This window comes from Carcharhinus amblyrhynchos, chromosome 6 (assembly GCF_965287045.1).
Source record: "Carcharhinus amblyrhynchos chromosome 6, sCarAmb.v2.hapA, whole genome shotgun sequence".
In the NCBI taxonomy this organism is placed as follows: Eukaryota; Metazoa; Chordata; class Chondrichthyes; order Carcharhiniformes; family Carcharhinidae; genus Carcharhinus; species Carcharhinus amblyrhynchos.
This window is the reverse complement of record NC_137329.1, coordinates 114,520,793-114,543,029: the sequence shown is the minus strand read 5'-3', so window position 1 is coordinate 114,543,029 and position 22,237 is coordinate 114,520,793. Positions and strand designations below refer to the sequence as shown.

Below are 22,237 nucleotides of genomic sequence, written 5' to 3'. Positions count from 1 at the left end.
CAATGCCATTAGGGTGGGAATTCCAGGATTTTGACCCAGCGACTGCGAAGGAATGGCAATAAATTTCCAAGTCAGAATGGTGAGTGACTTGGAAAGGAACTTGCACACTCCTAAATCTATTACCATAGAATCCCTATAGTGCAGAAGGAGACCATTTGGCCCATCGAGTCTGCATGGACCACAATCCCATCTCAGCCCCGTTCCCATAATCCCACATATTTCCCCTGCAATTTCGCATGGCCAATCAGCCCAACCTGCACATCTTTGGACTGTGGGAGGAAATTGGAGCATCTGGAGGAAACCATGCAGACACAGGGAGAGCATGCAAACTCCACACAGACAGTGGGTCCCTGGCGCTGTGAGGCAGCAGTGCTAACCACTGTGCCACTTGTGCTGCCCATTCCAAATGTCTGCAACAGTTCTAATCAATTCAGGATTTACTGGTCTCAACCGTCTGACTTAATGATTGGTCATTTTCAGTACAAGTTCGTGGAGGAAATTGCACAGTTTGTTGTTTTTTTTACGCCACACATTCGATTTCAAAATTGACCACACTTTCAACAAAGAAAGGACGATGTACTTCAACCAGTATTACATATTTCTGTATTTCTTTTGGCGGCGAGATTAGCCTCACTGTGAAGGATGTCAGTTAAAACTCCTCCTCAATTGATGCAATTTCTGTTGGTTTCTCAGATGTTGGACAGAATGTTCCGACAGGTGGTGCGATTTGCTGTGAAAGAATTGCGCTTTTAAATGCATTTGCATTCAATAGCATCGTATCCTATGTAAAGGCAGACGCTTTTCGGGTTAAAAATGGAAGTGGTTGTATGTCTGTCGCAATTCCATGTGTGTTCAGTAGATTTTATGATTCTGAGCATGTTATTCGCCCCAGACATGTCCTTGGCAGCGCCCATGCGGCTGTATACAAACATGTGTATGTGTGATGTGGTACACCCATTCCAGCAGGGATAGTCACCTTCTGGGGAAGTTGAACTAAGGGGTGGCTGCATTTTGAGTCACGGCGACGCATGAATTCTTGAGTCGACTGGTTATGAGTAATTGAGTCTTTTTATTCTTTGACAAGACTCGTTAACTGGGGGCGATGGAAAATAATAAAAGGAACGTGGTATTTTTCCAGCCACGTGTTCGCCGACAAAGAAACATTTAATTCACAATGTAAACAACAACCAGCTGTACCAAAAATACCTGTTACTCTGGGGATTTTGAGTTCATTATTTCTCTAGGGGGCAAAATCTGAAAAAGCATCGCATCTCTGTGTACGTTGATCTGTAACCCTTGCATGGGTTACATTTAATTTGCCAGCTAATCATGTTTTAATGTCTCTTCCACACACAAAAAAGATTCCATTCATCGTGTTTAAAGTGGCGGGTGTTTAAATAATGGCGTGTTGCCTTACATCGCTCTCTGTAACGCCTACCTTAATTTGAACGGCTGATTCCCCCCCTCTCGTTCGAAGCAAATGATTTACCCACGTTTAAATTCAACCCCGCGGTGTTTCGTGTCATGGCTTATTTTGAGGTTGGGTTGTAAGCAGGGGATTTGATTCTGTTGTGAGTGTGCATGAATTCGCGGCAGGAAATATAGAAAGGGTGTCAGATGAGAAATATTTTCATTTATTCTAGCATTCGCCTCCCCCCGCCCCCGAAAACAAAAGCATAGCCCCTGCAATCACTAAAACATTGCGTGAATCCGTGTTAACGCTTAATGCAGATCAAAGTAAGGTTCTGTTTACAAACATTAAATTCTATACATCTTTCATTTACAGTTGTGGGCAAGGTTGATCCTCACCAATGAATGGCACGGAGTTTCAAGACAAGCCACTCCCCGCCTGATGCAATTCCAACTGCTTCTTATATCAGTCAGAGAGACCTACCGTTCATTCGAGATGAGATACGCGCCGGAGTAACATAGATTTAGTCATTGTGCTGTGGATTATTCGGACATCACCTCAATCCTTTAATGTGCAGCCCTTAATTAATTTATTTATAGAAGTACGTATATATATATATATATCAACTGGAACAACGTTCAAAGCAGACAGCCTGAGAACTAAGTGTTTGAAAACATATCTCTGCCACTTGAAATAATTCGAACTCTTATTGAATGCTGATTTGTGTTTGACTTTGGATCCAAAACAGAGATTTGCTTATTTCATATACCCATCTGAATTGTAAATAAAGGAGCAAGGAGCCGGATCGAGAAGGTCATCGCCTGGGAGGTGAGATTGTGTTCGAGCTATTGTCTATGTAACCAACAGATTAAATGTATTATCCCAGAATGATTTGATACACTGCTAAACAATGGAGGTATATGTCTAACATGGATTGGATTTTATTGCGGGCGGCATTTTTATATATTTGGATACATTTAGCATTGATGTGTAATGCGGATTCTCAGAAGGGGAAGATGATGTAACAACTCGATTTTGTCTGCTCGCTTTCTGTGATAAAAACACATGAATGATCAGGTTTGTGTGTGTGTGTGTGTGTGTGTTTGTTTCGAAGGATATGTTTTCATTTTGTATGCACCATGTGTGAATCTGACTTTATTTCGACCCTACGTATCTCGACTTTTGTTTCCCTGTATGAATTGGCGCTTTAATCAGCCATGCGGTAAGGAATTCTATTCATCTCAATGTTGTAGCCTCGTGAGTCACTGCCACCCTGCCCTCCAGGTGGGATCAGCAGAAGTGGTCACCAGCGCAGAGCACTGTTTTGATCGTGATCTTTCTCCCACGTTAGATATGTTTAATTTCAGAAGAGGGGCGGCTATCAAAAATAAATAAAAATAAAGGTTAGCCGCAAATATGAAACTGACTTGTCAGGAAGGACAGATCTGAGAGCTTGCCGCATCATTTGTCAGTAAGTGCACAGGCTAATTCTCGGTTCGAATGTATCCAGGATTTTTTTTGTTGTTGCTGTGTGTCGTAGCTGCTGTTGTGTTGATGGTGTTTTACACCGCTCAGCACTCCCGCACATTGCCGCTCAGTACTTTTCCATTCGAGGTTGCTTGTACTCATTGCGGAGTCACGTGTGAAGAAGACAATTAAAGCAGGCTATTCTGCCGGTGGGACTTGGTTACTGATGTTTCACTCATTCCTTAGGGACCACACGGACCAAAGCGCAGGCAAAAAGAAGGAGGCAAGACTCGAGGGAGGGAAAACAGAGAGAGAGGGAGAGGATTGCATCTCCCAGCACCAGCAACAACAAGAGCAGAAGAACCCGACACAACACTTGCAGCGTTCTAGAAAATCCGCTGGCTATACCATGACTATAACGGAGATGAACAAATTCAACATCAGTCCTGATGACGACAGCAGCAGCACTAACAGCAATGAATACAGCTACCCAGAAAATGCTACCACTAAAAAGGTTCCCATCAGTAGGTAAGGGGTGGCCTCTAATCTCTCAGAATGAGAAATGGCAAGTTAAATTGTATAAAATACTATTGTTGATTCTACTTAACAGAACACTATTTGCAATACCTAATTATTTAGTACCATCGCCACTGCATTGAAATGGAAAGCCCATCACATGGTGTAATGAATAATTCAAATCTCTCAACTCGTGATTCGATGCATTAAAAATTAATGATTTACATTTAGCATTAGTATACCAGCAAATCAGTTTTGTATAATACCACAACTGTATTTTTTTTTACAGTCAGTATGTTGATATCGATGCAGAGAGCCAGAATTTTCTGCCAAATCTATATTACGGGAAGAAGAAATTTGAAGAAGAATATGTAAGTGTACCATGTTCTGTTTATCATCACCCTCCTTCGAGTATCGGGCATCTGATATACCTGAAAACCTGCTACTGCGGAGCAGCTGTGACTCTGGTGACCTGTATTATTATTTTCTTTCTTGCAGAGAGCGGGCAATACCTCATTTGGAATTTCTGCATTCAACCTCAGCAATGCAATCATGGGCAGCGGAATCCTCGGACTGGCATATGCCATGGCCAACACTGGGATCGCACTTTTTGTGTAAGTGGCTGAAATACGACAAAACAAAAAGCACGTGTTTTCTAAGATGCAGCTCTTAACCTGCTGACACTGCAGTGCAGCACTGACTGCAGCAGAACCTAATGCGGTCCTTTACTGTATGCCTTACCTCCTGTTTAATCACATGCCTAAGAGAGGGGGGAGGGGAGGGAAACAATACTGTGCTTTAAAATCATGAGATTTCAGTATACCAACAACCCTTGGATTGACATTTGAAATATTATTGCAGACAGATACACTAGCAGCAACAATCCATTGTTGCATATAAGAATGTGCTGCCTTGATAAAATTGGTAGCTTAATGGGGGGTGGGGGGGGCGGTGGGTGGAGAGCTGATAATAGCTTCCACACGGTTACCAGCGAGTAAATAATTCAATATGGAAAAACTGCAGATTTTAAATAAGAAGGAAAGTTGGGGCTTCTTGTCACTGTCTCTGGCCATTCTATATTCTGTGGTAACTTCAGTATTTTAAATCATCCTGAAATGTCATTTTAACAGTCATAAGCCAACTCAGGTAATAATGAGTAATGGATACGTCTGTATGTGTTGGGATGAGTAGACGAAAGCAGCGTGGAACAGTTCAGACTTGGTTGCTGGTTCAATGAGTTCAAGATTAATCATCTATTAGTAGAACTCAAGGTGGCATCCTTCTGTTCTTGTCGGTTACTCGTTAAATGCAACCTTGAGTAATTGTGCAAGACAAGGCTGAGACGCTGGCAATATTTCTTTGTCGGGAAGGGGTGTGTGGGGGAAGGGGTGCAGTGACCAAGGGGTGTTTACAAACAAAGCATTCAACAGTGATCAGTTGCATTCAATTGAATGAATGAATTAACAGAATTATGTTTCTAAGCCTGTTTAAGAAGGTCAGACTTGTGATAAATACTGTAATTGCCTTAATGATCAGACAGTAGATTATGTTGCAGGAATGGATTTATCATGTGATTGCAGCTAGGCAAAATGTAACAGGGCAAAATATGCAGGCTGTAGTGTGGCAAAACATTTATTTATTTGATATCTTTTTAAGGGATGAACACAATGAAATGTGTGTTGGTAGTATTAATAAGGGAAGCTGTTGTCATTCATACCTTAAACTCATAGCCAAGGGACATTTAAAATATTTGTCCTCAAATGACTTATCTAATAAGGATGTGTTTCTTTGAATCAACAAAGTAAATAATTGAGCTCCTAAACTTATAGTTTAAGATAAGTGATCTTGTGACAACCTCAAAGAAGGAGGCTCAGATCTTTATCCCAGTGAGATTAGTCATGTCCATATAGCGACAGAAGCTTTAATTAAACAACATAGTGGTTCATCAATGAAAATATCAAAAATTTCTTAACTGTGAAGTGCATCTGTGTTCAAATAAACATCTTTAAAAGCTAAGTACATTTAGTGTTGCTGCTATTGCAGTACGCAAAGGCACAGTTGATCAACATTTACAAGAGTGGACAAAGAAACAATGGAATAGTTCAGATTTGATTGCTTGTTCAATGCATTCAGGGAAATTGAAAGTGCTATTCCTGAATTCTAATCTTGAGGATAATTGTAAGAAAGTAACTTCCTACGTTTATTTAGATACTTTGAATTTTTCCTTAAAAATATTGCCTTTGAAGGATGTCTGTAGCCCAGTACAGTTCTATTGATCTATTTATTTTGAAATGTATCCCAGACAGAGCAACTGAAAAGAGTTAATGTATATCTTTAAAATGGAGTCAGAAACCAGTAAGAGAAGTGGCCAGTTGTTCATGCATCTTTGCGCTGGTTTAATATTATCATGAATGATCATAAGATCTGCCCAAGCTTCACAAAGGTTTGAACAAAGGAGTGAGTTCAATATTTGTATGTGCCACATAGTTTTATGTCACTGGGGAAGAAAGACAATGGATTACAAAGACAATGGATTACACTTTATTCCAAAAGGAGTTATTTATAGTTCGAGTGTAGTATCAGTTGATTCACATTTGCTGTTACTCTGAGAATTTGATCTGCTGTGAATGAGAGCAATCCATATTTCAAATGTTCAATATAAGGAAGAGATTGTCAGGAAGTGTCCCTAGTATGTGAAACTCAGTTCTGTACCCAGTAAGTCATCCACGTGCTGAAACCTATGAAATCAAATAAAGACACTTTCTAACGTTAGATATAGTGAGTGGTAAAGTTGCAGTAAATTCTGCTTTATAAGATATTCCATTCTTAATCGGCACGGTTTAATAATGATTTAGTATTGTCAAGACTGCCTGCTTTTTATCCAAATTCAAACTGTTAACATTTTAAAATTAATTTTGTGAACACCAATTTTCAAACCAGCAAACCAATTTTTCTTTTGAGACAAATAATGAAAAATTGATTATAATCACTTCATTTAATTACAATTAAACACATGTTTGTTCATACTGAAGCCAGTTATTTTGATTTTAGTGCGAATTAAATTCCAAATGCCAGTTAAGGAGGATTCACCCTGTTGTCTTTGATTCATTGCTTCTCATCATATTAAAAATATTGTGCGTTGCTGAAAAAAGAGACATAATATCAAAGCTTTACATCGTACACTCATCAGGACAGAAACAGTAGATAAAGCATCAGTAAAGGGAACAGCAATTCGTACTGCATGTGAAGGAAGTGCTGACTGGTTGGCAAGTGGACTCTAACTGGTAGCAGTTTTGCCATGGAGAATACGGCAGAGACAGTTAATGCTTTAGTTTCAATTTTGTTTGTTAATATATTTTGTTAATATTCTCATTATAATGTGCTTTTCTTCCTTTTGCAGGATCCTTTTGAGTGCTGTAGCAATATTTTCATTATATTCTATACATCTTTTGTTGAAGACTGCAAAAGAAGGAGGTAATGGATAAACTCTTGGTTTAAGTGACTCTTCTAATCTACCAGTGTTTATTAACTATTTTCTTTGCCTTGAATTATTATACCTTTTTTTGTTGTTGTTCTAGGTTCACTGGTCTATGAACAGCTGGGACTCAAAGCATTTGGACTGCCGGGGAAATTGGCAGCGTCTACTTCAATTACAATGCAGAATTTTGGAGGTAAAATCCTACTTGCCTCCCTAAAATAGCAGTTTATTCGTTTAAAAGGACAATCTCCTCTCTAATGTCTTACTTATTCCAACATAAGCACTTTTAGACTAAATATCATAGTGTAGAGAGTCTATAATTTTTTTGGTTTTCTCCCCCTTTTCATTTTCTGACTGCAGCTACATCAAGCTACCTCTACATAGTGAAATACGAGCTACCAATAGTCATTCAAGCTTTCCTGGGACTTGAGGAAAATACTGGGTATGTTGAATCAGTTGCTTAATAATATTAGGCACACCTTGGCAAATACATCTTCAATATATTTCAGCTCTGTTCAAGAAATATTAATCTTGTCAATAACTCCCTCACCTACTAATAGTTACCATAGCAGGTAAAGGTCTTAAATCACATTGTAACAAGAAGCACCTAGGCTTAGATTTAAGATGACATTTTTCTGGTTTCTTCAGAATCTAGTTCAGAATGTTGGTTTGTACTAGTTCCTTGGTTAATTAGAAAGCTTCATTTGACTCAAACTATGAGGATTTTGATGCCACACATGTTTTAGAGTAATTTAGCACAGAACCAGGCCCTTCAGCCCAACCAGTCCATGTCAACCATGGTGCCCTCCCACATAGTCCCAATTGCCCATGTTTGGCCCAATAGAGTTGTTATCCATCATTATTCTAACAATGCTACTTATTGATTTAGTGTCCCATGCTTTGTGAAAGGCTAATTTTCATTAGCAGACAAAGATATCCAGCCACAGCCCTGGAATGTAATATGGTGCCACCCTTTTGTGTTTCAACTGGGATAGACAGGTGGCAAAGGATAGAACTGGAGCATTGTCTTTTAACATTTAACAAATTTTGATATGTATGAGTACAGCTAAATCTCCAGTGAATTCCAACCTCGTGAATACAATTAAACATTTAATTTATATACAAGTAACATCTTTAGTTTCTAACTAAATGATGGGTGGCACAGTGGTCAGCACTGCTGCCTTACAGTGTCATTGACCCAGGTTCAATTCCCGGCTTGGGTTGCTGTCTGCGTGGAGTTTGCACATTCTCCCTGTGTCTGTGTGGGTTTCCTGCGGGTGCTCCGGTTTCCTCCCACAGTCCAAAGATGTGTGGGTTAGCTGGATTGACCATGCTAAATTATCCCTTCGTGCCAGGGAGACTAGTTAGGGTAAATGCATGGGGTTATGGGGATAGGGCTGGGTTATGGGTGGGGTTGTGTTCAGTGCAGAATAGATGGCCCGAATGGCCTCCTTCTGCACTGTAGGAGTCTATGATTCAATAATTCTAACCAAAATTGCATTAGCCAAAACACAATCCAAGAAAAGTAGTATGTGTGCTTGGCATGTTCTTATTATAGATTGCATGTAGGATGCCACAGGCCACCAATTTGTTTTGGCTGAAGTGAAGTGGGGTTTCTGTGCTCCTGACATGTATAACCTTCTTTTGCCGGTGAATTCTAAGGTCAGCACAGAGCCACAGTCATGGCTTTTGGCCAAGCATGTGCATTTGCATTAAAGTCAGAATTGTGGCTATTAACTCTACAAACACAAATATGCCCAAGTGAGAGGCAAAAAAAAACTGCAGTTGCTGGAAATTTAGAACAGAGAATTACTGAAATTCCCAGTAAGTGAGTCAGCTTCTGTGGAAAGAACAGTCTCGCTTGCATTTCAGCTATGGAGCCAAGTGACGTTGTTTCAAGCTTGCCAGTGGTGCTGTGAATTCTGTCACAAGAGAGTAAACAGTTTGAATTTGAAGCACTGGTCACATTGATAACCTAAATTTTACAGTTAAGGGTGAGGCTAGCAGCACAATTATCAAAGTGAAAATCAGCCTACAACATCCGTTGACTGCACAAATGCAATTAAAAATGGAAATCAGGAAATTGGGTCCAAGTTGCTCTGCTCCTCCAGAAGCTTTGCTATAACAGTATCTTGCAAAATGACTTAGATTTTTGTTTCACTTTCTTCCTGTGTCTCCAATCCCTCTCTCTCTAAATCTCTTGCTTTCCCCCTCTCTTGTTTTCACTTTTCTTATTTGTTTTGACATTTAAGTAAATATTCCAACTTGCAGCATCTGTTTCAAACCATGCAGTCCTCGGTCACAATTTCCCAGTCTGCTTAAGAAGATAAACTGTTGCTTGACTTGTTCGTACAGACCACATGTGGAGGGGGCTGCCCCAAAATAGTTTACTAACCCCTGCAAGTTCCAATGCAAAACCCCACAATGAGGCTATGGGCAAGTGTAAGTGGTTGGTGCCACCAGTTCACCAATGACTGAAAAACTCAGTCCACTGTATCACCAAACTGAAAGTTATTCAGCAATGCAAATATATAATGTAAATCCTATTTCTGATACATAATAATGGGAGACTTTGTAAATGATTCATAGAATTTGGAACAACGTAATGGAATAAGTACAACAGTGATTGGGAAATCACATTAAAATGTGAACATTCATTCTTCCTCGAATTTTCAATACTTATTGTTAAATGATATAAACTAATTTCTTTCGAAGAGATAATGTAACATTAGAACTTGGGCTTATGTTCAGCTTTAGGTTAACTATCCTAAATCTTTTTCTAAAGCATGGGTGCCTTCTAACAGTAAAGAATGGCATAGTAATTTTTAATAACTGGATTACTTTTGCACATTATTCACAGTGTAACAGAAATTAGTTTTACAATGACACAGTTCTGTCTCTCTCAATTTCTAATTAAATGACTCCTGAAAATAACTATTTAATTCATTTTTGAGTCCTTTAATGTACTATGACACAATAGCAATGACAAATCAATTGACATGAAACCTGCAGAAGCAAGTTCACATGAATATGTATGATGTTGGAAGCTACATGAACTGGTGCGTAACCCATGGTTACAGGTCAAAGTATCAGTCTACGTTCAGTTTGTTTCAAACCATAAGGTTGGCATTCGGAACAGTAGAATAGCAACGCTATCAGTAACTACAATATATCTTTCTCCATGAGAAAGGGCTCCATTAATAGTGACAAAGTGCTTGGGCCAATTTAAAAATGCTTGGCAGCACAATAACGAGTTGGAAACTCTTAATCCTGGACCAGGAAGGCTTAGACACCACAAAGCTGCCTGGCAAAGATTAGAAATCAACCTGTGTCAAGGGTAAAAATAATTTCTGGATTTTCTTTAAACAAATGCTGCAAATTTTTCCAGTTATTTTTGTACGAGTGGTTAAATGCATTTCAGTCAGAAATTTTGATATGAATATGCCAGTATTAAGGCAAATAAGAGCGGTAAACTTTAGTTATTTATCTTTCCATTTATAAAACTGCGGCGGAGTCTTTCTGCTGCGTCAGGAATGGCTGCAACCTGTTTTTTCTTTTTGCGCCACTCGGTCTCAGGTGTCATCTGGCTAATGAATGTTTTGGACTGGTATTATCTCGTTCCACTTTCATGTTTTTATTTAGGAGTAAGCCTACAAACTGGTTCTAACCGGCTCCGATCTCAGTATCGTGCAATGCTTTCCTTTAGCTGGAAGGATAGAGGAAACAAATCACAGTTGCATTGAAATGAAGTTGAAGTTAAATTGCAAAAGCAACCCTGATATCAAAGCTTTAAACCAAATTTCAGAATTTATTACAGTTTTAGGAAAGATGTAGAATGTTAAAATAACTGTGTTAAGAAAATTCCATCATTCTGTTCAAAGTAATGCTTATAGAAATTTATTTGTTTTTTTTGCAGACATTGGTATCTGAATGGTGACTACTTGGTTCTTATGGTGGCTTTCATCATAATTCTTCCTTTGTCTCTTCTAAAGAACTTAGGTGAGCAGCTTGAACTGCAAGTTTGTCGCCAGTGGGTGCACGAAGCCTTGATTTATGCTAGTTATTACTTTTGGAGCAGAGTGTCTGGTTTTTACATGGTTTGTCTAGAAATTTCCAAAATTATAATCACAATATAAAAAGATCAGGATGCTGTAACTCATACCTATTTTCATTTAATTTTTTGTGATATAATGTGCACAAGTTGGTCGGTGTGATAGGATTGAGACAGTCACTGAACCTTAGTCTTTAGCAAGGCAAATGACAGAACTCAAATCATGTACACCCAGCTCTAGCTCTATCCTGTAGCCATGTTCAGTTTTGAACTTGACAAACAGCAGTTGCTGTGTGTGCCAAATGTTGCATACCTCAGCACAGTTTAATGGTACACTCAAAGTTGAGGGGGGATGGTAGTCAGTCAGTTTCTTCTGTTGTGTTTTATCTGTTCATCACTGGGAGAAGAATCTGAATAGCAACTTTTGGCACAGTGGCTAGTACTGCTGCCTCACAGCGTCAGGGATCTGGATTCGATTCCCGGCTTGGTTCACTGTCTATGCAGAGTCTGCACATCCTCCATCTGTTTGGCTGGGTTTCCTTTGGGTGCTCTGGTTTCCTCCCACAGTTCTAAAGATATGCTGGTCAGGTGCACTGGCCATGCTAAATTTTCCTTCAGCGTACCCGACTAGGTGCCGGAGTGCGGATTTTCACAGTAACTTCATTGCAGTGTTAATGCATGCCTACTTATGAATAAATATACTTAAACTTTAAACTTAACTGAAGAAAATTCAGGGAAAATGTTTTTCGTGTGTGTGGCAAAATTGTAAATCTCCTCATTAAAAATGTATTTCTAATTTTGCTACACTTGTTATGCACACGTATTAAATCGTTAGTTGGAGAAGAGTTGAAAGTTATTGCTGACTCCTAATCATCACAATTTTTTGTCCTATTTTACAGGTTACCTGGGCTATACCAGTGGACTGTCTCTTCTTTGTATGCTTTTCTTCCTAATAGTTGTAAGTATGAGATTAGTTTTATACTGTTAGAAAAGATAACACAGCCTGAGTAAAATATTGAATGCCAGTCTCAGTCTTGCAGAGGGTCTTATTGACTTTGACTTTCCTTTCAATGCCAAGTTGCATTGTGTTTATATTGTTTGCAGGGAAATGGAAAGTAGGTTTTAGTTCATAATTACCCCACATTACAGATTCCTCCCCACTCCTCCTTAAGTGCTAACTCTGGCAAAGGTCTTGTATTCAGGGTGGCACGGTGGCACAGTGGTTGGTATTGCTGTCTCACAGCGCCAGGGTCCCAGGTTCGATCAGGTGACTATCTCTGTGGAGTTTACACATTCTCCAACGTCTAGGTGGGTTTCCTCCGGGTGCTCCGGTTTCCTCCTACAGTCCAAAGATGTGCAGGTTAGGTGGATTGGCCATACCAAATTGTTCCTTAGTGTCCCAAGATGTGTAGGTTAGGGGGATTAGTGGGCTAAATCCATGGGGTCATGGAGAGATAGGATTGGGGGAGGGGAATACTTAGGTATGATGCTCTGCAGGAGAGTCAATTTCTAATTGTCATTCAAAAGCAGAAACTTTGGCTGATGTTGTCCCCTCCTGCATTGGGAGATGTTGAGATCCATTATGATAAGCGTATTGCTGCATTTCTGAGAATCATTAGTTCAGTTCAGAGCATGCACTGAATCTGGAATCTTCCTGGCTTGTGTCATATTACACGAGGCATGAACTCAGTGAGCCATCACTGATGATCTGGTGGCAAGGGGCTGGGCAGGACAATTTAAAATATCTTTTAAAAATTGAAGTATCTTTTAACTGCAAGTAAATGTGTTTTGCATTCATCATCATTCTGTATTGTAGCCATTCATTTGTAGCCCTTTAAACCATAATCTCACTTTCCAAAAACCTGCAGGTGATTTACAAGAGCGCTCATATCCCTTGTCCTTTGCCTGAACTGGACCAAGATCTAGAGAATATAACCTTGAACGCCACCATAATGGCAACTGTGACGGCTGCATATAAAACAGTGACAAGTGGATCCGAGTCCACTTTACTATTTAATGTGACCGATGAGGACGTCTGCAAGCCAAAATATTTTATCTTCAATTCACAGGCATGTATAAATTAATCATATAATGTGTACTTTCATATAGCACACCAATTTATGACCCATGGTATTTGTATGTAATTGGGACACTGTTAATTATGATATTTCACAGTGCAATTATTGTGCTGCAAAACATCACTGAATATCTGTTATTGAAATTCATGTTGAGTACTTCTATTTTTTGATGTGTGATTGACACATCCATTCTCCGTTTATTTTGCAGACTGTCTATGCTGTGCCAATTCTGACATTTGCATTTGTGTGTCACCCAGCTGTACTTCCCATCTATGAAGAACTCAAAGAGTAAGGATACCTTAATTTTTATGTTGCTTCAATCTAGGATTAGAGATCCCCTTTCTGGGTTAATTGGAAGCATCCTCCATTAAATAAATTGTGGATGGTTCTAATTCAGTCCCTAGGCTGAATAGATTTGCAGATTAAAACTGTTCATTGTTTTGGAGAAGTGGACACTGACTAAAAGAGACCTCTTGTATGTGCACCTAAATTAAGGCATTTGAGAATTCATAACAGGGACTCTTCAGAGGTTGATAGTGAAGCACGTCTCAGGAGCTGCTTAGAAAGAACCAGTTTTCTGTTTTTAGCATCTGGTTTACCAAAGCTTGCAACATCTACATATGGGGAGGTGATGGCCTAGTGGTATTATCACTAAGCTGTCAATCCAAAAACTCAGCTAATGTTCTGGGGACCTAGATTCAAATCCTGTCACAGCAGCTGGTGGGATTTGAATTCCATTTAAAAAAAAATCTGGAATTAAGAATCTACTATGAACATAAGAAATAGGAGCAGGAGTAGACCATCTAGCCCCTCAAGCCTGTCCCGCCATTCAATAAGATCATGGCTGATCTGAAGTGGATCAGTTCCACTTTCCCGCTTTCTTCCCATAACCCTTAATTCCCCTGTCCATCAAAAACCTATCTACTGATGAGCATGAAACTATTGTCGATTGTCGGAAAAACCCATCTGGTTCACTAATGTCCTTTTAGGAAAGGAAATCTGCCATCCTTACCTGGTCTGGCCTACATGTGACTCCAGAGCCATAGCAATGTGTTTGACTCCCAAAACCCTGTGAAGTGGCCTAACAAGTCACTCAGTTCAAGGGCATCTAGGGATGGACAATAAATGCTGGCCAGCCAGCGACGCCCATGTCTCACGAATTAACAATAAACAAATCTGATCTTAACACCGGCTTCCCAGAGTGAAAAAAACATTCTGTTCTTCACAGTCAGCACTCACACTTGACAATAAATGGATATTTCTTGTTAATTCCCTAGATAAGATATTCAGCGTCACATTTCAAAGCTGTAGCTTGAAGTGCATGATCATTTACTAATAAGTTATTATAATCGACTTTCATGAATCCAATAATTTCAGCTTTCTGATAAAATTAATATTTATACCCAGTTAGGGGCTAATGTACCATTGAGTTGAATGAATTAATAAAAGCGACATTCTCTTTCTCTTTCAGTCGGTCTCGCAAGAAAATGCAGAGGGTGTCCAATGTTTCATTTCTCTTTATATTTATTATGTACCTGTTGGCTGCTCTCTTTGGCTATCTGACCTTCAATAGTAAGTTCCACTTAACATTCTGTACCCTTTTTACTCTGCTGTATAAAATTCTGGCATATTTGGTGAGAGTTTCAATAAATGATCACAAATGTGTTATGCAGATTGCATTAATTTCGACTGATGTGAAACTCATTGAACTAAACTTTTAGAATGTCTCAGTTAAATTTTATGCATTTTTCTGCGTTAGAAACATAGAAGATAGGAGCACGAGGCCGCCATTCGGCCCTTCGCGCCTGCTCCACCATTTGTTATACAACAAAGAACAACCCAGCACGGGAAACAGGCCCTTCGGCCCAACGAGCCCGCGCCGCCGCATCATCCTACACCTATTCTACCCTGCATGTCTACGAATGGAACCCCTATCATGGCTGATTGTCCAACTTAACAGCCTAATCCCCATAACCTTTGATCCCATTCGCCCCAAGTGCTATATCTAGCGCCTCTTGATAGAAACAGAGAATTGTTGCCTGTTTTACTAGCCATATGAGACACTCCAATAAATGCATGACTGAGGCAACCTAGTTGTATATTTTAATACAAAATGGTGGTTCGGATAATATTAAAGAGCCATGGAGTCAGCAAGATAGCTTGTAAACAAAAAAGTGATAGATCAAGCTTTATTATACAGTATAACTCTTGAGTTCACATCTTAACTGCATTTGGTGGTGTAGTCATGGTAACTTGACTATTCATTATAAATGATCAAATAAGCCATTACAAGAAAGGAATTGACAAATTAGAGTCAAAACATTAAACGCCAGTTCTCAGAATCAGTCATAAAATGATTGCTGCTAATTAAATGAGATAGACATTTACCAAAAGAAATGACTGGAAATCTTTTGGAAAATACCCTGAGGCATTTTCTTTCACTGCATATTTCAAAGCAAAGTAAATCAGACTTAAAATGAAAACTAATGATCTGAATCCTTTTTGCAGGAGAGGTTGAGCCAGAGTTGCTTCACACTTATTCAAAAGTGTACCGATTTGATATTATCCTTCTTATTGTTCGTCTGGCTGTGCTCATTGCTGTTATACTGACAGTTCCAGTTGTTCTATTTCCAGTAAGTACATTCAGTGAACATAAATCTTCTCTTCAATATAGTCGAGTGCTTTCACTTGTATCTACCATCAAAATAAGGCTCCTGACTCAAGTTCACTATATATAAATTTTTACATTTTTTAAACCGTTGCGGTTATGCCTTTCTGGTACACTAAAAGTTAACTAGGAAAGATTACATCTAGTTCAGTTGGGAAAAGATGTAGGCCAGGACATTACAGCCATTCATACCAGCAGGATTTTCCCATCTTGCTGCAATGAACGGAGGTTTGGCTGACCATCAGATTTTCCAACCTTGCTGCAGCAGGAGCGCAATGTGAACGGCTGGTAAGATCACACCCATAGTTTAAGAATACTTTGTCTTATAAACCGATAAAGCTGATATCAACATATTGCTGGCCAGTTTTGTTGACCCACTTCATTATTTTTTTCCTGCTCTTCTTTAAGTACTCTTGTGAAATATCATCCAAAGTTGTGCAGGTTAGGTGGATTGGCCATGCTAAATTACCCTTTCGTTTCAGGCGGGGTTGGGGGGGCGGGGGGGGGGGGGGGGGGGGTGGCGAGCTAAAATAAATGTATGAAGTTATTGGGGATAGGGCATGGGTGGGATTGTGATCAGTATAGACACAATGGGCTGAATGGCCTCTTTCTGCACTGTAAGATTCTATGATTCTATTCTCATGGGACATTAAATTCTGTTTCAGAATATTAATTTGTTCCATTAACCTTGTATTTCATTTTGGTAAAACATAGCACAATTCTGATAAAGGTAAAGAGATATTGCCTCACAGCTTGAATTGTTATGCCCTACTATTGTGTCCAAGCCCCAACCTGAGAACAGAAAGACTTGCTGCATCAATGTGGTTTTTAAAACCAGTTATCCTGTGGCTTTGAATGAGACCGAGTTTGGACAATGTAAAGTCAGATATTCCCAATCTAGCCTTACTTGGAATCATTATTCTCAATAGGGAAGTAATTTTAATTTCCATTATTGATAGACCTGAATCCACCTACAGTCTATCCCATGGTGGCATGGGTGCACAGCGGTTAGCACTGCTGCCTCACAGCATCAGGGACCCAGGTTCGATTCCCAACTTGGGTCACTGTCTGCGGAGTCCTCACATTCTCCCTGTGTCTGCATAGGTTTCCTCTGGTTTCCTCTCAAAGTCCGAATAACATGCTGGTTAGATGCATTGGCCATGCTAAATTCTCCCTCAGTGTACCCGAACAGACGCCGGATTGTGGAAACAAGGGGATTTTCACAGTAATTTCATTGCAATGTTAATGTAAGTTACTTGTGACACTAATAAATATTAAGCCATTGTGTTGCCCATTTCCTTAGGTGGTTTATGTCAGGATGAGAGACTAATAATGTTGCAGCAGTGGTATAACCCATGCTTTGACCTTATTTGCATGTCATTTGTTGGTGGCATAATACTTGGAACTTTGATAAATGTTGTGTCACATGAAGGAATGTTGAAATAATGATAATCTTTTTCCACAGATCCGTACCTCTGTTCAGCAGCTGCTGTTTTCCAGTAAAGAATTCAGTTGGGTACGTCACACCATAATCACTGTTGCAATTCTTGGTTCCATCAATTGCCTGGTTATCTTTGTTCCTACCATTCGAGATATCTTTGGGTTCATAGGTAAGTGTACATATGAAGCAAGAGATGTTTCCTTTTCAATGCCATTCACCTGCACTTCAGAAATGAACTGAACTTCATGTAGGTTCATCAAATCTAATTTTGTTCCTCATTTTGTTCAGGTTCCTCTGCTGCTGCTATGTTAATCTTCATACTGCCTTCTGCATTTTACCTCAAACTTGTAAAGAAAGAGCCTATGAAGTCAATGCAGAAGATTGGGGTATGTATCAAGCTGGCTTTTGAAGTACATTGAATAGTTTTGTTAATAATAACAAAGATCCAATAATTCAGTTCCTGTTTATATATAAGCAGATTCCTTGATAGATGACCGTACATTTCCACTGTCCTATTTACACATTGCACTGCTAGTTAGCACTGCTGCCTCACAGCACCAGGAACTGAGTTTGATTCCCAGCTTGGGTCACTATTTGTGCGGAGTTTACACATTCTCCCCGTGTCTGCGTGGGTTTTCTCCGGGTGCTCCTGTTTCCTTCCACAGTCCAAAAGACATGTTGGTTAGGTGCATTGGTCTTGATAATATGTTCCTCTTTGTTCTGAAACAGGTGCCGAAGTATGGCGGCTAGGGGCTTATCACAGTAACTTCATTGCACAGTTAATGTAAGCCTATTTGTGACACTAATAAATCAATCAAATCATTTTGGCAGCAGATAGTATGAATTTTTTTATAGGAAATTATAGCTGTCGTTATATAATTCAAAAGTTTGAGGGAAATAATACCACTTCTGATCTAAAGGAAAATGGAGTGCAGAGGGTATCAGGAGGCCAATTGTTGTGTAGCACTGACAAATTGAATTTTACCTCGTATGTCTCTTCATTGTAATCCTTTCTCAGGACTTCAGAGTTAGGCAACGAACATACTTAAGTAATCCGTGTAAAGTTGAATTTTACATCCATAGAATAATTAAGAGACCTAATTTTACCTTTGTGCAAGTAGGGAGGTGATGACCTAGTGGTATTATCACTAGACTATTAGTCCAGAAACTCAGCTAATGTTCTGGGGACCTGGATTTGAATCCCTCCACGACAGGTGGTGGAATTTGAATTCAATAAAGAAAATCTGGAGTTAAGAATCTACTAATGACCATTGTCAATTATCAGAAAAACCCATCAGATTCACTAATGTCCTTTAGGGAAGGAAATCTGCTGCCTTTTACCTGGTCTGGCCTACATGTGACTCCAGAGCCACAGTAATGTGGTTGACTCTCAACTGCTCTCAGGCAATTAGGGATGAGCAGTAAATGCTGGCCAGCCAACGATGCCCATGTCCCACAGATGAATTGAAAAAAAGTTGGGTTTTGGTTAGATTAAAATCTTGCCCAGTTATATCTTGTTGTGAATCGTGTTACATATGTGCAATGCATCTTTAACTGTATAAATCATGTGAAAAGAATTCTGTATTAAGTAGTTTTTTTTTGTCTAGGCATTAATTTTCCTTATCACTGGCATATTTGTTATGATTGCAAGCATGACACTCATCATCGTCGACTGGACCCACCATCAACCAACGAGTGATGGTCACTAAGGTGTGAGCAAAGTAAACCACGTACTCAACTGAAAGGAAAAAGACATTCTATGAATCTTTCTCCCTAAGAACAATAACTGCATTTTTTCCCCCTTCAAAATTCCAAGAATTCAGGAAGGCAAACTTCACACTTGCTCTCTTCTTAGAAGATAGCAATTGTTTTGCAAAGAGTAGATTATATGTCATATAATCATTATTGAGTAATGTCGGACCCCAACAGTAATAATACCATTCCTAAAGAATGGACTAATTGGTGTACAGTATGTATTTATAAAGCCACATGTTTGGCAGAACAAAATGTTACAGACCCTTAAAATTGTTTTTTGTTTGTAGATACAGTATCTCGATTCCCATAGGTGTGCCTGAATAGTTCACTGTATATTGGTAGATTAAAAAGTAGCACGTAAACATATAACAATATTTTTGACCTTTTTTAAAAAAAGGCTATTTATGGGCATTGACTTGAATAGTTCAACTTTGAGACAGTAATCTGAATTTTTAGTTGAGAGTTGTGTTTACTTCAGTTCAGAATAATATTTATAAAAAGAACACATTAACACACAGTGGAAAGCTCTGACTCTGAAATAGCCCGATTTACTTTACAGAAGTGCTATAACTTCCCTTAATTGGCAAAAGCTTGAGGAGATAGTGTATAGAGTCAAGCATGGTATCGTACATTGTAAAAAAAATAGCATGTTCAGAGTATTTCTGTGAAGCTGGGTTTTCATGTTTAATAATGCTGTTTGTTACAGTGCTACAATGTGTATAATAAGTATGAGAAAATTAGCATCTAGAATCTGAATTAACACTAACTAATTTAAATAGATTTTACACTTTTCAGATAACTTTTATACCTTGTGTTCATCACAGTTGCAGCATTTAATCAGATCTATAGGTTTATTATTTATTCCACTTCTCAAACTTTAGTCTGTATTTGCTAAACTTGTTGTCAGCAGTTGCTGGACATGCGATGTAGACATGGGAGAGTGGTCTCTTTCTGTGGAGTGCCATTTTGTTTTCTGCTTATAAAATCACTGGCACACATTGTCGTACCTGTATTAAGCCCTTCACAAAGTGAACTCGTGACAACATATGAGCAGAAAAGCCCCACTACATTGTCCCTTCTACATCACATGTCTGAAACCAAGCAGCAATTGTTGGTAGTTGAAATTGTGTGATTGTAATGAACAATATGGTACTTTTATCAACAACTAAAGCTGAAAAAAAACACTAAACTACTCACTTCCAGTCCCTTTACATCCCTTTGCCATCTGTTGCTAGCACAAAAAAAGTTTAGTCGTTTTCAACATTGTCGCAAATAAGTGACGACAAAGTGGTGGAATATGGCAGTAGGGGAACTTAGAAAGAGGGATCTAAATGAAAATGTAAAATTGCATTCAAGGCTATATTGTCTTTCAGTATTTGCCCATGAATCCTGACTGATTTTCTGCCTCGCAGTGTTTTAGTGTCATCCTGCTGTCACCCTGGTTACTTGAAAGAAAACCTACATATTGTGCTTCCTATGACAGTTCAACCTGCTCTGATGTTTTTTTTTAATTTGCTATTTTTCATGTAATATTTATAGACCTGGAGGAAATCAGTATAATTTAACATATTTATGACTATGTAAATACAAATGTATATAACTGTTGGATAACATGTACATATATATTGTCAATATTTAAGAGGTATTATGGTTCCATGAAGTCTTTATGAGAACAGTTAATGGACCCTCATTTAAGTCAACAAGCAAAAGCTACAACAAGGCTTCTTGAAGAACTTAGGCTGACTACTGGTAGAAAGAATTCTGTTTCAGTGCTTTGTGCTTACTTTGTTTGATGTAACTTGTGTAACACAATGTCAAGTGCTAAAACGGTGTGACCATGCCAAATTGATGAATGAACTGGCACAATGTAGTTGGGTGACTGAACTTTCCTGAGTTCTGAACTACCAGTCACTACTGTCAAAACGGAACTCTCAGTCGTTCAACCTTGTAACCATACTTGATTTGACAGAAAGGATTAGAGTAAATTGTAGTGAATGAAAACGAATATTTGAAGAGTTTACTGCTACAGAAAACTCGAACCATTGCCCCTTCTAAAAAAAAGAACCAATTAACATGTTAATTTTTCATTCTCTTTGAGAAAATGCATTAGGATGAACTGTGACTTACTACTGAAGTTCATGTTTTGAAGACATAAAACCAGAACTTTTAACAAAAGAGATTGTGCATTGATATTACTTGTATAAATCACCTTAAATATTTGTACCAGTGCAAGCATGCAGTGCAGAAAGCCTATAAAGCATGACTGCTGCCCTTAGCATATCCTTTTAGTTAATGTGGGTAGAATGCCTTCATGTATGTTGCATTTTCAGACACTGTTAAAGGCTTTTCCTGACATTATGTAAAAGTCATCTTGTATGTATATTTCTATACCGTTAACTGTGAAAGGCTGACAATGTGAAGGGAGGGATTTTGGTTGTTAGCAAAGAGAGTCCATTATTGCCAATGCTACACTCTTGTTTCAATGAAACACTGACTGTACTGTATATATTGTAAATAAAGTTATACTCTGAAACAAATTTTCCATCAATGCATTTTGATATTGCTACAATTTCAGGTCTGCCATGATTGCCTACTGGCATTTAGTGACTTCCGCTGCATATGAGTTGCTTGTTCTGCAGACAAATTGGCACCATGTAAAATAGAGCTGAATTTTAAACATACTTGTTACAAGAAACAAGACAAAAATACATTTCTTAAAGGCACAGTATCATCACATTTTCAAACGAGTGCAATTCAAGGACAGGCCTAACAAACAATTATGTGAGATGAGGTGTGATGAAATTCATTAAGCCACCTTAATTCAACATACAACAATAGTTATGATCAGATTCACACAATTCCATCAACATACATTTTCACCTTATAATCTAAAATAGTGGGGATACTGGACTTTACAGCAGAATGATATGTTTTAAGTTTATTTAGTGTCACAAGTAGGTTTACATTAACAATGCAATGAAGTTACTGTGAAAATCCTCTAGTCGCCACACTCCGCGCCTGTTTGGAGACACTGAAGGAGACTTTAGCATGGCCAATGCACCTAACTAGCAGGTCTTTTGGACTGTGGGAGGAAACCAGTGGACCCGGAGGAAACCCAAGCAGATGCAAGGAGAACGTGCAGCCTCACATGTCACAGGATGTGAAACCTATGTCAAGATATATATCACAATCACAGTGGCTGAATCAAGCATTGTGTTTTTAATTTAATATTACACCATACATATGTATTTATATCCGAGTTAAGTTTGCATTGTGATATGAATGCACATACAGCATCACAACAGTCATAAAATTCACAATAACATTTGCTTAGTATGTAAGTGCAGTGTGAACTACGACACATAAAAATAC

General features: G+C 38.8%; 1 protein-coding gene across 1 annotated transcript; it reads left to right on the top strand.

Annotated features, from left to right (window-relative positions):
- The first annotated feature begins 1,854 nt into the window (after positions 1 to 1,854).
- Positions 1,855 to 21,402, top strand: slc38a2 (solute carrier family 38 member 2). The gene is made up of 16 exons (XM_080191255.1): positions 1,855 to 2,239; positions 3,125 to 3,406; positions 3,684 to 3,765; positions 3,893 to 4,008; positions 6,795 to 6,868; positions 6,973 to 7,065; positions 7,233 to 7,314; positions 10,789 to 10,871; positions 11,823 to 11,881; positions 12,792 to 12,992; positions 13,210 to 13,289; positions 14,473 to 14,573; positions 15,510 to 15,634; positions 17,135 to 17,279; positions 17,399 to 17,496; positions 18,718 to 21,402. The coding sequence occupies exons 2-16, from the start codon at positions 3,288 to 3,290 to the stop codon at positions 18,817 to 18,819; spliced, it is 1,560 nt and encodes a 519-aa protein (XP_080047381.1). The 5' UTR covers positions 1,855 to 2,239; positions 3,125 to 3,287; the 3' UTR covers positions 18,820 to 21,402.
- Positions 21,403 to 22,237: the final 835 nt, after the last annotated feature.

Excerpts from the sequence above, each read along its gene's own strand:
- slc38a2 (XM_080191255.1), top strand. The coding sequence starts at position 3,288 with ATGACTATAACGGAGATGAACAAATTCAACATCAGTCCTGATGACGAC. Across the intron at positions 12,993-13,209 it reads ATTTTATCTTCAATTCACAG|ACTGTCTATGCTGTGCCAAT; the intron begins GCATGTATAAAT and ends TTTATTTTGCAG. Across the intron at positions 13,290-14,472 it reads ATCTATGAAGAACTCAAAGA|TCGGTCTCGCAAGAAAATGC; the intron begins GTAAGGATACCT and ends TTTCTCTTTCAG.